This window comes from Thermoascus crustaceus (genome assembly GCF_041956765.1).
Source record: "Thermoascus crustaceus strain CBS 181.67 unplaced genomic scaffold VTN00scaffold_1, whole genome shotgun sequence".
In the NCBI taxonomy this organism is placed as follows: domain Eukaryota; kingdom Fungi; phylum Ascomycota; class Eurotiomycetes; order Eurotiales; family Thermoascaceae; genus Thermoascus; species Thermoascus crustaceus.
In genome coordinates, this window is record NW_027192527.1 from 1,365,066 (window position 1) to 1,377,801 (window position 12,736).

Sequence of the window (12,736 nt, forward strand, 5' to 3'; positions counted from 1 at the left end):
AAGGCTGACTCAAAGGATGATACAGCGCGCCTATTACAAGATACATCAACCAAATCGACGATGAATCTCTGGAAGAGGAAGTCAATCACCTTTGGACTGGACGGACTAAAGACAGGGATTAGGGTTCACGGCATGGATTACGACGGTGATGGTAAGGGAGAGACGGACGAGTCAGACGACCGAGAGGATGAATGCCTTTCCTGTTCAGATAGCAGTACCTAAATACCAATGTTAATCAAGAACCAGCTTGATGGAGCGTTAGACCTCAATCAAATCATTTTCAATTAGTTATGACGCGTGAGATTCTTGTAGTTAAAACAACTGAAAAAACTGGAATTATAGGCAGTCCTCAAAGACTCAACTTTACGTAGGTATGTATTTAGCAAAGCATGAATAGAACATTTATGCCCAATAATACCTAACCTTTGTAAGAGGTACGTATTTAGACGATGCCATCCTAAAATATACGCCATGTACAGCAGCAGCAGTACATCAGTGTGTAAACAAAACAAGCCAAGCCATCCAACAGACGAAGTCAACATCTCAACCCGACCAAACAGACACACAGAGGCATCCGCAGCCACAGCACACACCTACTGTACAAGGAAACAAACACAGTTCAATCCTCCTGCTTCTCCTGATCCACCGTCGTCAGCACCTCATCCGGCACACCAAAATACCTCTTAAACACCCTCTCCACCTCGTCATCAAACCTCCCAACTTTACTCCTTATAATCCCCTCCCACTTACTCCCATCCGAACCGATCCCACTCGGGAGCCGGAACCCGAAGAAATTTCGCCTTCCCGTTCCGGCCATCACCGCATCCTTCTTCTCATCATCATTGACATCAGGCGCGAAGGAATCGGGAATCTCAATCGCCCCGCGCTCAACCTTTCTATCCACGGCGTCGAAGTCCAACGGGCCCAGGATACCACTGAAATGGATCGTTTCAAGGATTTGAGCTAGATGGACGGTGCATGTGCATCCCCGGACGATAGCGACCGCGAGCCAGGTCACATCCGCGTCAAAATTCTCATCCCCATTCGGCATCTCCCGCTGATAGCGTATCTGCCTACGTCTTCTCAAACAGACTCAACAGACTGTAAACCGCTACCACAGACTCCGTGCACCTATCGAAATCGATCGGTTCACACAGACACCTCTCCAGACTCAGCAACCCCCGCTGACAGAGAAACGTGAAGATGTCCCAGATCGCGGAACTGCCTGCGGTCGCGGAAGTACAGGATCTTGAGTACTCTTTCGTAATCAGGATTCTATCTGTAGTAGATGTTGCTGAAGACGGGGGCGTCTTCGATGTCCCAGTACCAAGCCTGCTGGCCTGGGGCTCCTCCAGTGCCAGGATACACGCAGCCTTTGGAGGCGGTGGCGATGAGGCCTTTCATTTCTTTCATGGTCTCTGCGGATGGTGATGGTGATAGTGATGCTGAGGAGGAGGAAGGTTGTTGTAGTCTTCTCAGCAGGGAAAGGTCCAGCGTTGGCCGTTCTGGACGGTTCCGTCTGGAGTACGGCCCCAGCATAGGCATAGTTGTAGAAGATAAGATAAGGCTCTCAGACTGTGTCTGTGCAACTTATCGTTTTTTAGACAATAAATAAGATGTGTAGATAAACGGTGATACTTGGGAATTTAATTAAGTGTGCTGTTTGCGTCTCTCATGAAATTGTCACCTTGCTGGACTCTAATAGGAGACAGACACTAACTCTCATAACTCAGGAATGTTTTGAATACGGGAGGGGAACCACAGATCTCTTCTTAATCTTACACCTGGGGGAGTATTGTACTCACCCAGCCTCGGACCCGGAGTACCTAGATGCCTATCCTGACTGATACCAAGCAGGCACCTGGCTAAGATAGGGAGAGATACCGACCGGCCTTTGCAGCGAAGCCATGACGAGCACCTAGCTCCCCGACATAAGCTCATACAACTTTTGGCTATTACTAGCAACTGATCAAGAGATTTACCTGACATACTAGCAGCACTGGTATGACTCAGACTGGTCGGGGTGAATATAAAATTTAGTACATACCAAGGTACTGACATCCTGATCGATTCAGGAAAAAAAAGCTAAAAAACCCAGTCAAGTAAGACACAGTGATCACGTATGATGTATACGTGACGGTTACATTATATCTAGATCCTCTATATCTGTCCAGTCCAGTCCAGTGCAGTCCCTGACCTTTATTTGACATATTCATAATCGTCGCGGCTAATCTTCCCTCATCTCAGACTGCACATCACACTTAGCTACATATAAGATCTTAGTAAGTCAACAGCTGAATTTCAAGACCAAACGATCGTATTTTAAAAGATCTCAATTATATTTCCTCAGATTCTATATCTATACTCAGATCCCAGCGGGTTACGTACAAAGGTATGTGTGTGCAGTTATGTATGAAGGGAGGTAGGTAGGTTGACTAGGTAGTAAGTGGGGTAGGGTAGGTCCTCACTGTCACTCATTCAATCCATCAGTCGGGATCAATCAATCATTCAATGGATGAACACGAACGTTATCGGATATCATAATCCACAGGAGGGGAAGAGCATGTAATTCCCATCGAATAAGAACAACAAAGTAACAACAATAATAATGACCATGCAAGTCCCAGCCCATCCACCCATCATCTATATATGTATATGCAACGCATGCAATGCAAAGGAGAGACCGACGAAACCCTGGGGTATTTCCAATGATGCAGGAAATCAAAAACATGTGAACAAGAAGACAAATATTAAAAACAACAGGGGACATAAAGTTCTTTCTTCATTCTTGACTCATCTCAAGTCATGCCCCTTCTTAATAGCACCGAACCCCTTGCTGAACAAGTCATGGACGTCGAGAGACCGACGAGTAGTCGGGGCCTCGTCTGCAGCATTCTGAAGCTCGACTTCCATCATCTGACTTGCCTCGTTCCCAGACGCCGTCTTGGTCATGACTCGGGGACGGTCGAGGAGCTCCTGGACTTGCTTCTCTCGCGCCTCCATCTCCGCTGTTTCCCGGGCGAGTTCGAAGCTGGATTTCTTGTTTCCATGGTCCCAGCCCTGCTGCAGCTCCGACGCGGCAGCTTCTTCGAACCGCTTCCGGATCTCGAGGTCCTGCTCGTACTCTTGGAAGATGTCCACGTCTGTCGGGAACAATGTGGCACGAATCGTGCTGACCATGATTTCGAACAGAACCACGGCTGCGATGGAGAGCAGGAGGACGACCCAGAATGCCAGATTCTGGCCCGTCTTGGTCAGGAGATTGTCACGAACGTTGTAGATGCCCTTGCCGTCGCTGCTGTTGTAGCGGCGCGAGAGGATAATGTTCCACAGAAACCATCCACCAACAGAGATGAAGATTACGATCGCGGCAAGGATAGATTTGTTGTGGATCTCCAAGGCCTGCAACTTGATGTTGATGATGGTCACGCATGCGCTGTACGAGAGAAGACCCATAGCGAAAACTCCGCTGTCTATGTTGATCAGAGCTTCACCGAACAGACCGTACATCGTGAAGTAGACTATCATCGCTTCGCAGGTGGCCATCAAAGCCCAGCCGAGATATATCTTGATGTTAAACCCGGCATGCCGCTGCCCCTTCGTATAAAGCTCAGGAACGGCAAGAAGCGTAGACGCAGCAAGATCCTTTTCGAATATACCGAGGAAGATAACCGGCAACGAAGTGAAGAGGGTGTTGAACATGCTCAAACTCCACGGCTCGTACAAGCTAGTTCCGGTATAACCGTTCCAGCGCTGGTAGAGAGCCTGAGTGAGATAGAACAACGTCTCCTTCCAGAAAGTGCCAAGGGTGTACTTGCAAACTCGAATGTAGTTCCAACGCCCGTGAACAAGGAGAAGCTTGAGGAGGAACCTGAATTGCGCAATCGAGTAATCCGAGATTCTGGCAGCTTGCAAACCTTCCTTTCCAGTGATGCCTATGCCAACGTGGGCTTCCTGGATCATGGCAATGTCGTTCGCTCCGTCGCCAATTGCTAGAGTGATGGAGTCATTCACTTGCTTTCGGATAGACTTCACCAGGAACGCCTTCTGCTTGGGACTGGCACGGCAACAGATCACAGAATCAACAAGGATGGCAAGGTTTAGGAAGCGGGCCAACAAAATTTCATCCGACTCGATGACAGTGAGTGTCTGACCGTCGACCACAACCACGGAGTGAGCAACATTGCCCTTTTTGATATTCGCGGTCATCGTCACCATTGAACGCTCAACCTCTCCGGTCTCATGGTCGAGGATGACCACAGTGGAGTAATCCTTGACGAGGCGGCAGGAGTGACCGATATTGATAGCGGTCTCTCGCTTATCACCAGTCAGCATCCACAGCTTGATGTTCGCCCGTCTCAACTTGTCGATGGCCTCGGGAACACCCTTCTGGAGCTTGTCTTCGATGGCAGTGGCGCCAATCAGCTCGAGCTGTTCCTCAATCTGTTGGCCAACCTTTTCGATCTTCTCTTGCCGGTCGACCAGACTGGTGACGGCCTCTTGGTACTCCCTTTTCCAGTTGTTGTACGTGGCCTCATCGAGAAAACGGTAACCATAAAGCAGTGTTCGCAGACCTTCGGTTGCGAAATCGTTCAGATGTTGGAAGCATCTTTCAAAGACGAGGTTCTCGTTCACCACCAGGGCCTCCTCGACCAAATCCTCGTTTTCATCGTCCTGTACAGAACTTCCGGAGTCCGAAAAAGTAGTAGACTGTCGTCCGAACTGAGCCGATGGTCGGGGGCTGTAGTGCTCGCTGCCATTGTCCTTGGTCAGTATACCGCCGTCCGTTTCCTTGTCCCTGAGCCAAACGTCGATGCTGTCTCTCAGAGTAGACACATGCTTCCCCGAAACGCTGGACCGTCTCCGTTGAAGGCTAGGGCGACTCATGCTGTGCCTCAATCCGCTGTCCCTGTGGCTGCGATGCTCACTGTTACGCCTCATCACCTCGATTGCCTCTTCCGTTTTGCGCTTGCTGGCTCTCTTCTCGATCTCAAGTGCCTTGTCTTGCGCGAGCTGAGCCCGCTTCAGCAGCTTCATAACGGTGGAATCAGCGCCCTTGGTGAAGAGACAGATGCGTTGATCAGGCATCCGAACCACAACAGACATTCGCTTTCGCGCACTGGAGAATTCGATTATGTCCAAGATCTCGTAAACCTCATCGACAGGATCTTCGTCGGGGCCGTTCGGGAACGTTCGAACGGTAATGGTGTTGGGCTGTCTGTCAACGACAAGGTACCCCAGTTCCTGTGCAGCCAACACGAGAGCCAACTCATCAGGCGACGCCGCCTGAAACGCGATTTCGCCGTCCTCGTCACGCTCTGGAAGACAAGTATGGCACAAAGCCATTGCCAAGATAAAAAACTTGGCCTTGCGAGCAAACAGAGTATACGGTTTACGTTGAATGTACTCCAGCATCTCAGTCGTATGGCCTCCGTGATAGCGTCTTCCTCTGTAAGTCGACATGCCTCTGGCCACGGAACCGGCAGCGTCATGGCTGAGTCTGGCAGAGACAGTCGACTTCCTTGGTAGGGCTGGCTTCGAGTCCTCGACATTGGACTTCCGACCCATTGCCTTCTTTCCCTTCGCACGACGCTTCTTATGTCTCAACTTCACGCGATCACCTTCCCGAGCAGCCTCTTCACGGAGATCGGAGTCGTGAAGCCATGCGGTACCAGCAACACTCATTTTGCGAAAACGCATCGAGTTGTTGGTCAGCGTTCCCGTCTTGTCGGAAAAGATATAGCTAACCTGCCCAAGCTCCTCATTGATTGTTGAAGTTCGGGCTTCGATCGGAGTATCCGACTCCTCATCGTACATATCAATGTCGTTCAACAAGAACATCTGGGCGACCTTGACAATTTCCAGACTGACGTAAAGCGAGATTGGGATCATGGTGTTGAACATGATGAGGAACGAGGTGAAGATCGGACCGTAGCTCACACCTGCTCTCTGGAGATACCAAGACTTGTCCTCGACATTCTGTGACCAGAACTTGTACGCGATTGTACAAACAACGGCCAAGATGACGACGAACACGACAATAACCATGACTACGCGGTTGACCTTGGCTTGGAGTGCCGGGGACTTGATCCGAGGATTTTTGTTTGCGTTCATTCGGATCTTACACTCCTCACCCGTGTAGATGACCATGCCAATGGCTGTTTCGGTGTTGCGCAAAATGCTTCCTCGGTAGACGATTTCGTTATTGGTCAACGGAAGCTTCTCTTCTCCAATTGTTACGTTGCCTTCAAACTTGTACAGATCGAGGTTTGGATCCTCAATCGCAAAACGAATAGAGCTGTTGACGATATCATCCACCGTGGCACACAGTTTCGCAACTGGGTGACATGGCTGCTTGCTCTTGAGATTTGTTTCGCCATCCAGGGCCATGGTTTCGATGTATGCAATACCATTGGGACCGTCAGCGTGCAACAGGACGATGTCAGCGGGGACGGGCTGGTCACGCTCGAGCTTGATAACATCCCCAACTTTGATGTTTCGCCATTTGACAAGAGCCCAATCCCCCGAACCGCTTGATTCTCGACTGCTGTCATTCGAGGTGTCCACGTTGCCACGCCCAGGACGTAGAACGTAAGCAACACGGTTGTTTTCTTCCTTGTCCAAACGATAACGGCGCCAATCATCAAAACCTTCCTTGGCCATGGAGATGCCGACGAAAATCATCAAGGGAACAAACGTGGTGAAAGTTCCCGTCGTGCTCAATCCTGGAATCATCTGCAAGATCGCGATGACCAAGAAGTAGAAGTTGGCAAGCTTGGAGAATTGTGCGACCAACTGCCGTGGGAAAAAGCTCCAGATGCTGTACCGACTGGACCGGATGGAGTTACCGACATAATGCTTGCCAGTTCTCTCGTCGATCAGATCCTCGGTGCGGCTTGGGTTGAGATCGATTTTGCGGCCATCCTTGCTGGGCGGGATCTCTCGTATCCGAAGGACGGTCTTGCGGACCGTTTCAGCGAAGTCCATCAATCGCCCCATCAGAGCAGCGTGGGCAGCTTTCCTCTTCAGCCACCTGTCATGGGCGGCGGACATTGACAGGGTTTTTCCATCCTTCAGCGGCTCAGAAGGCTCTGAGAGGAACGTCGATTCATCATCCTGCGAGAAAGACTCCACTGTCACAACAGGTTCTCCCGCAACATCTCCTTTCTCGTCTGAGGATGTGCGTTTCTCCGCTGCACCATCCGTCGAACCATCTGCCTGGGGCGGAGGCTGGCCCGGCTGCATCTCAATGACGGTCCCATCTTCTTCTGAGTGCGACTCGATATTTTTCGTAAACAGAGACCGTCGTAGTGAGTAACCACGATTTCGAGACCTGGACCGAGTAGGGACTGCACCCTGCGGCGACACAGGAGATAGCGCAGCGTTCGGGGAGAGTGGTGATGCCGGCGCACTGCGTTCCGGCGATCTGCTGGGGAGACCTGAACGCGGTACTGTGAGCGACGTATCAACCGTTAGTCCTCTCGAGCCCGGTCGCCTGTCTCCGAGAATGCTGGGAGGCTCATCGACAGAAGCGCGTGGAGACCGTTCGATCTCAGTCGAGAACCGAACACGGTGCTGCACTGACGACCTCCGCCGCACCGGATCGGATAGGGCCCCAGTTGGAGAGAAGGATTGCCTCCGCGTATCCAGGCTCTCTTCCGTACGTCCTCGGGTCTGGGATGAGCTCCGTTGTTCCTGTCCATCATCACCGTTCAGCTCATGCATCGATATGTTCTCTCCGGTAGATTCATCCAACGCGTGAGCGTCCTGCCCCGACGACGCCCGGTGCGGTGAGCGACTAGCTCTCCTGCCCACCCGTTCATCGTTCTCTGACATCTCGAAACAACCCTCCTTTCGACCGTGCCTCCTTCCAGCTTCCGTTTGTCGGTGTCTCTCCTCCTGCTTTCGCCGGCGGTGTATCTCTATCCAGCTCTCGGGTAATATAACTTTACGGTGTAGAGAAAGAACCAATGGAAAGCGGACCGTAGTCTGTCGCGAGAAGGGGATCGAAACCGACGACAACCAGGCCCATTATTCGACCAAGCAAACAGGCCTCTTTTACACAGGCCACATCGGGTGCGGATCTTTTCCGGGGGAAGGATAGATCAAACAGTGGAGCGTCTCTGGAACTATCCGGGATCGACTGGATGTGGATGGCGATTAAAAGAACGCGTGCGGCTAGAGCTGCAGTGGACAAGTGACGGAGGAGAAACGGCGAGAAGCAATCGTCTTGGAACAGAGGCTTTCTGTCACAGAGAACAAGGAAGACCGTACGCAGAGTGCCTGGGATGACCTCCCAACAGGCGGTGCACGAGGGAAGACGTATGAGGCTGAGCGAAAGAAGGACGATCCGGGCCGTTAACCGAAAGAGGACAACAGGCCTCTGACAGGAGATGAATAGGTAGCGAATGCAAGGTGCAAGCGCAGCAGAGAAGTCGCTGTAGGAGATGATGGAGAGAGGGGAATAATATGAAGGACGTTGGCAGGCAAGGTGACGCAGGGAAGCGTTTGCGGCGACGGCGACTCGAGGCCGGCAGAGCCGAAACTGGGTTGGACCGATCAACGCAGTTACTGCCGGTGCGGAGAAGGCGGCCTCACCGCCTCGGGATGGCGAGAACGGGCAACGCGCGTCGCTGCGACGGTGCCAGGGTCACCAGCCTTGGCTGTTCGGGCGTTCTTCTGGCGCCCCTTCGACCGTGACTCTGCACAGCCCCCTTGGCGTGTCGACCCTTGGGTTGCTGAGTCTCTGCGGGGTGATCTCTCGTGTCCCTGGCGCTTCGACCGTCCCTGTCAACCTTTACCCCGCCAGTCCTTGCGGCACCCCTGTCTCCTACCCATGGTTGAGGCCTTCCGCCACCCAAGGTTTCTTTTTTTTTTTTTTGTCACATCCCCACGCGCTCGTGTCTCATCCGAGTCCAGACGAGTCGCCGTGCCCCTCGTGTCAATTCACAGTCAGATCGACTAGTGAAACCCCCCCCCCCCGGACCGGAGCACGGGGTACAATGTCGATATCGTCTCCCGCCACGGTCACTTCTGGTGCTACTACAGCAGGATGGTGGGGTTACAAACCCGTGTAACAATCTGGCAACGGGGGAGGATCAGATCGATCCGTCCAGTGCAAGAGCCTAGGCGTCGCACATGCTCTCAGACAGGATCTACATCATTTGCAAGAGGAGGCCTGAACGCGGCATTTTCATTTCCATTTTCATTCTCTCTTGGCCTTTGTTTACGATTTACTGTCCACCATCTGCACCCCTGGTTCTCGTAACATCATAACAATGTGTGACAAAAGGAACCACAGAAACCCATCATGAATAGTCATCATCGAGCAAAGAGCACGTCAGCCGTCAGGGTCTCGACTCTGCCGTTCTAGTACCGTGGCGGGGGTGGAGGTCCCTGTCCATATGCGGGCTGCGGTGGATAGCCTCCGGGGCCTGTCTGGGGTGGATGTCCATAGGGAGCTTGCCCAGGCGGAGGCATGCCATATCCGCCGTATGGCTGTCCATACCCTCCCTGCGGGGCTGGGGGAGGAGCCTGGCCGTATCCGCCGTGTCCCGGTGGGGGATACTGTCCGAATTGCGGTGCTCCATAGCCTGGCTGCTGGGGATAGCCGCCCTGAGCGTACGCGGCTTGGTTCTGATAAGCACCGGGACTCTGGCCATACCCACCCTGCTGGGCAGGAGGAGCGGGAGGAGGGGCCGCGCCAGAGCGACCGGCCGCCTTTTCATCCTTCGCGTCGTAGGACGAGTCGATTGAACCAAGCATCAGTTTTGCGCACTGTAACAGATGTTAGCGTCAAGATATCATTGAAACAAAACTATATCTATCTTACCCAAAGTTCTCTGGTCAAATGAACTGGCGGGTTAGCTCGGGACATTTCATCCTGCTCGACCTCGAGATCTAGAAAGCTAAAGTTAGCAGATCTTGACGCCCCCTCGACAGTTTCCTCTATGACATACTTGATGTGCAGTCGATGAGACTTCCGATGCTAGGATCCTCGTCAAGTTTGCTCAAGAACTCACGTGCACGTAAGTCATTCCCAACCTGTGCAAATTGGAAGGAAATGGCCCCACGTCCGTATTGAGTATTAGACAGTTCGTCACTTGCATAGCGAATAGCCTCGGCTACACTGTTGTGTGGTTCACCTGCAGGCTGACCGTCCGTGATGGTAATGACAAGGACCGGTTTCTGCAGACGACCGGCTCTCGCGGGTCCCAATACCATGGGCTGGAGAACCTTATGCCGCAAATTCGTTCCCATAGGGGTCAAGCCCTGGAAACGGACACGTGCTACAAGTCCTTCGGCGTCGTCTCTGGTGCGGATCCCGTCTCCTTGCTCCATCGAGTTCATGAAACGTATCGAGATACCATCCCGGTCAAACTTGGACGCCGCCGTGGCGATAAGTGAGAGAATCTGCTTCAGTTGAGTCAATCGGTTTCCATCCTCTTCAAATTGGATGGAGCCGCTGTCGTCGACATATAGGATAATGTCGAACAGGACGAGCTTGATGAGATCCATAGCAATCTCCTGTGAGACCCTCCATTCTTTCATGAGTTCCTGCACTTTTTCCGGTGCATCTCTCGCAAGGCCTTGGACCACCGTTTCAAGCTTGTCCGGTGGATAGAAATGCTGAAGCTGATTCTCCTGGATAGTGTTCACCAAGAGTTGCCTGTACATTGCGACCTGTTGCGGGGTCGCAGGCGGAGCGGGTCCTGCAGATCCATATGGAGAGCCAGCCGGCTGCGGCAGATAGCCTGGACCGCCCGGGCCTGGAGCTCCTTGCGGAGGATAAGGGCTATACGACTGTCCCTGTGAGATATAAGTTAGTTTCGGCCAGGCGAAAAAAAAGGAGCTATGAAAGACAAAGGGAAATTGTGAAGAGAAGATTCACGTGGTCGGGTAAGTAAATACAGAGGGAGGTTGCTGAGGAGGATATGGTACTGGAGAGGGCTGTCCATATGGTGGCTGTGACAAAGGGGCTCCATATTGCTGCGGCGGAGGTGGTGGTGGCCTTGTATAGCTCTGCTGGGATTGGCCGTAGGGCGGTTGCGGACTGCTGTATATGGGCTGCTGATAACCCTGAGAAACTGGGGGTTGCGAAACGTAAGGGGATCCAGCATATGGAGAGCCCGGGGCAGGCGATGACGATGTGACTGGCCTGGGGGGTGGTGATGGAGTGTATGGTTGATATTGTTGCGGTGATGACGTCGGATACGGAGGCTGAGGGGAGGCAGGATGGAGCTGGCCAGAGTATTGCTGTTGGTTATACGGTCGAGTCATGATGGCGGTTGCGATGGCGGGCAAAAGCAAGAGAGATGAGCACAACCAGGGAGAGGTGCACAGGGTCCGAAAGAAAGCGAAGGGATAGAGTGTGAAGGTAAAGTAAAAGACAGAAGATAAAAGCAAAAAGAAGATGCGAATGTCACGCGTGCAATGAGGGTTGGGTTGCCATGTGAAGAAGGCGATCCCCGGTTGCGAAGAGTTTGCTCACCTGGCTGCCGGGTGGGCCTTGAGCGTAATGCTGGCCCGGGGGCTGGGTTGAGCCCGGATATGCCTGATACTGGCCAGGCTGCTGTTGCCACCACGACATTTCTCAGCTGTTGATCTCTTTCGGAAGACCGATGCAGAGAGTCCGGTGTTGTTGACAACTTCCGAATGCTCTGTCTGCGTTGTTCGTGATGGGGATTTATCTGGGCACTTACATATTTCGCAGGGTCCTGCCGGCCAGGCTGGAATGATGACGGAGGCGCGGGAGGACCGCCTGTGTAGCCAGCGGGAGGGGCTCCTCCATAGACAGCAGCCTGACTCCCTGCAACCTTCGCAGCGAACTGGTGTGCAAATTCGAGTAAGAATCAGTCACAGTTTCCATTTGGCATTGTCCACTCCACGACCTGATACTCATGCCTTGCAAACTGCCCACTGAGGCGGGGCAATAAGGCGGGGTAGTGCAGCCACAAATAAAGCTCCTAAAGTGCAGGTCAGACTTACCCCCATCGTCCGTAGTGATGCCTTTTTGAAACCGCAAGCTAAAAAGACTAGAGACGTCTAGAGAAGGTATGAGAGACCGGAAAAGAAACAAGAATATAAAGCAAGGACGGAGGAATCCTGTGGAAAACGAGGCGTGACTCAAAAAGAAACTGGCTGAAGAGGACGCGCGATCGACGGGGAAGAGCCCACTGCGGCTGTTGTTTTCCTCATTGATCGAGCGCCTCATGAGTCCCGAGCTGCACCAGGTCCCCACAGTTACCAGTAAAGGCAAAGACTTCAGCTCAAGCTTACGACATCTTTAAAACTGGTCAGACTGCGAGGCTAAGCAATCATCACTCCCCATCAGCATGCTCACTTCGGTTTGCAGAAACTCCAGTAACACTTCAGTATTCATAACAACTATTTAGAGGAGCTTACGAGTTTTAAACAGATAACCTACAGAGGAACACCTTGGAACATTCTACTTATCAGAGTATCAATTATATCCATTATTAGTCTTGCCCGAAACTCCGTACAGCCCTGTACAAGAATCAGAAACCCTACATCAGACAGGAGTCAAATCTGCAAGCCTTCAATGCTCCAACGCTATGCTCTCTCTCAGACATCTGTTGGCTGTTTGTTGCCGCTTTGTTCTCTCCCTTGAAAGGTTCTGAGTCTCTCAGTGTCACGTGGCAAGAACGGTTGCGCCCAACAAAGAGAATCGTCTTCCAGAGTCGCGCCTCATGGGCTTAGTCTCCCATCTCTTGAA

At 52.3% G+C, this 12,736-nt stretch overlaps 3 protein-coding genes across 3 annotated transcripts; all 3 read right to left on the reverse strand.

Annotated features, from left to right (window-relative positions):
* Positions 1 to 619: 619 nt before the first annotated feature.
* VTN00DRAFT_483 (uncharacterized protein) lies at positions 620 to 1,545 on the reverse strand (the record flags this gene model as incomplete). The annotated part of the gene is made up of 2 exons (XM_069431295.1): positions 620 to 1,057; positions 1,303 to 1,545. The coding sequence occupies 2 exons, from the start codon at positions 1,543 to 1,545 to the stop codon at positions 620 to 622; spliced, it is 681 nt and encodes a 226-aa protein (XP_069291191.1).
* A 1,248-nt stretch (positions 1,546 to 2,793) lies between these two features.
* VTN00DRAFT_484 (uncharacterized protein) lies at positions 2,794 to 7,836 on the reverse strand (the record flags this gene model as incomplete). Its single annotated transcript, XM_069431306.1, has 1 exon — positions 2,794 to 7,836. One exon carries the CDS (start codon positions 7,834 to 7,836, stop codon positions 2,794 to 2,796), a length of 5,043 nt encoding a protein of 1,680 aa, XP_069291192.1.
* Positions 7,837 to 9,369: 1,533 nt separating this feature from the next.
* VTN00DRAFT_485 (uncharacterized protein) lies at positions 9,370 to 11,994 on the reverse strand (the record flags this gene model as incomplete). The annotated part of the gene is made up of 6 exons (XM_069431317.1): positions 9,370 to 9,777; positions 9,833 to 9,900; positions 9,960 to 10,809; positions 11,492 to 11,572; positions 11,703 to 11,828; positions 11,989 to 11,994. The coding sequence occupies 6 exons, from the start codon at positions 11,992 to 11,994 to the stop codon at positions 9,370 to 9,372; spliced, it is 1,539 nt and encodes a 512-aa protein (XP_069291193.1).
* Between the last annotated feature and the right edge of the window lie 742 nt (positions 11,995 to 12,736).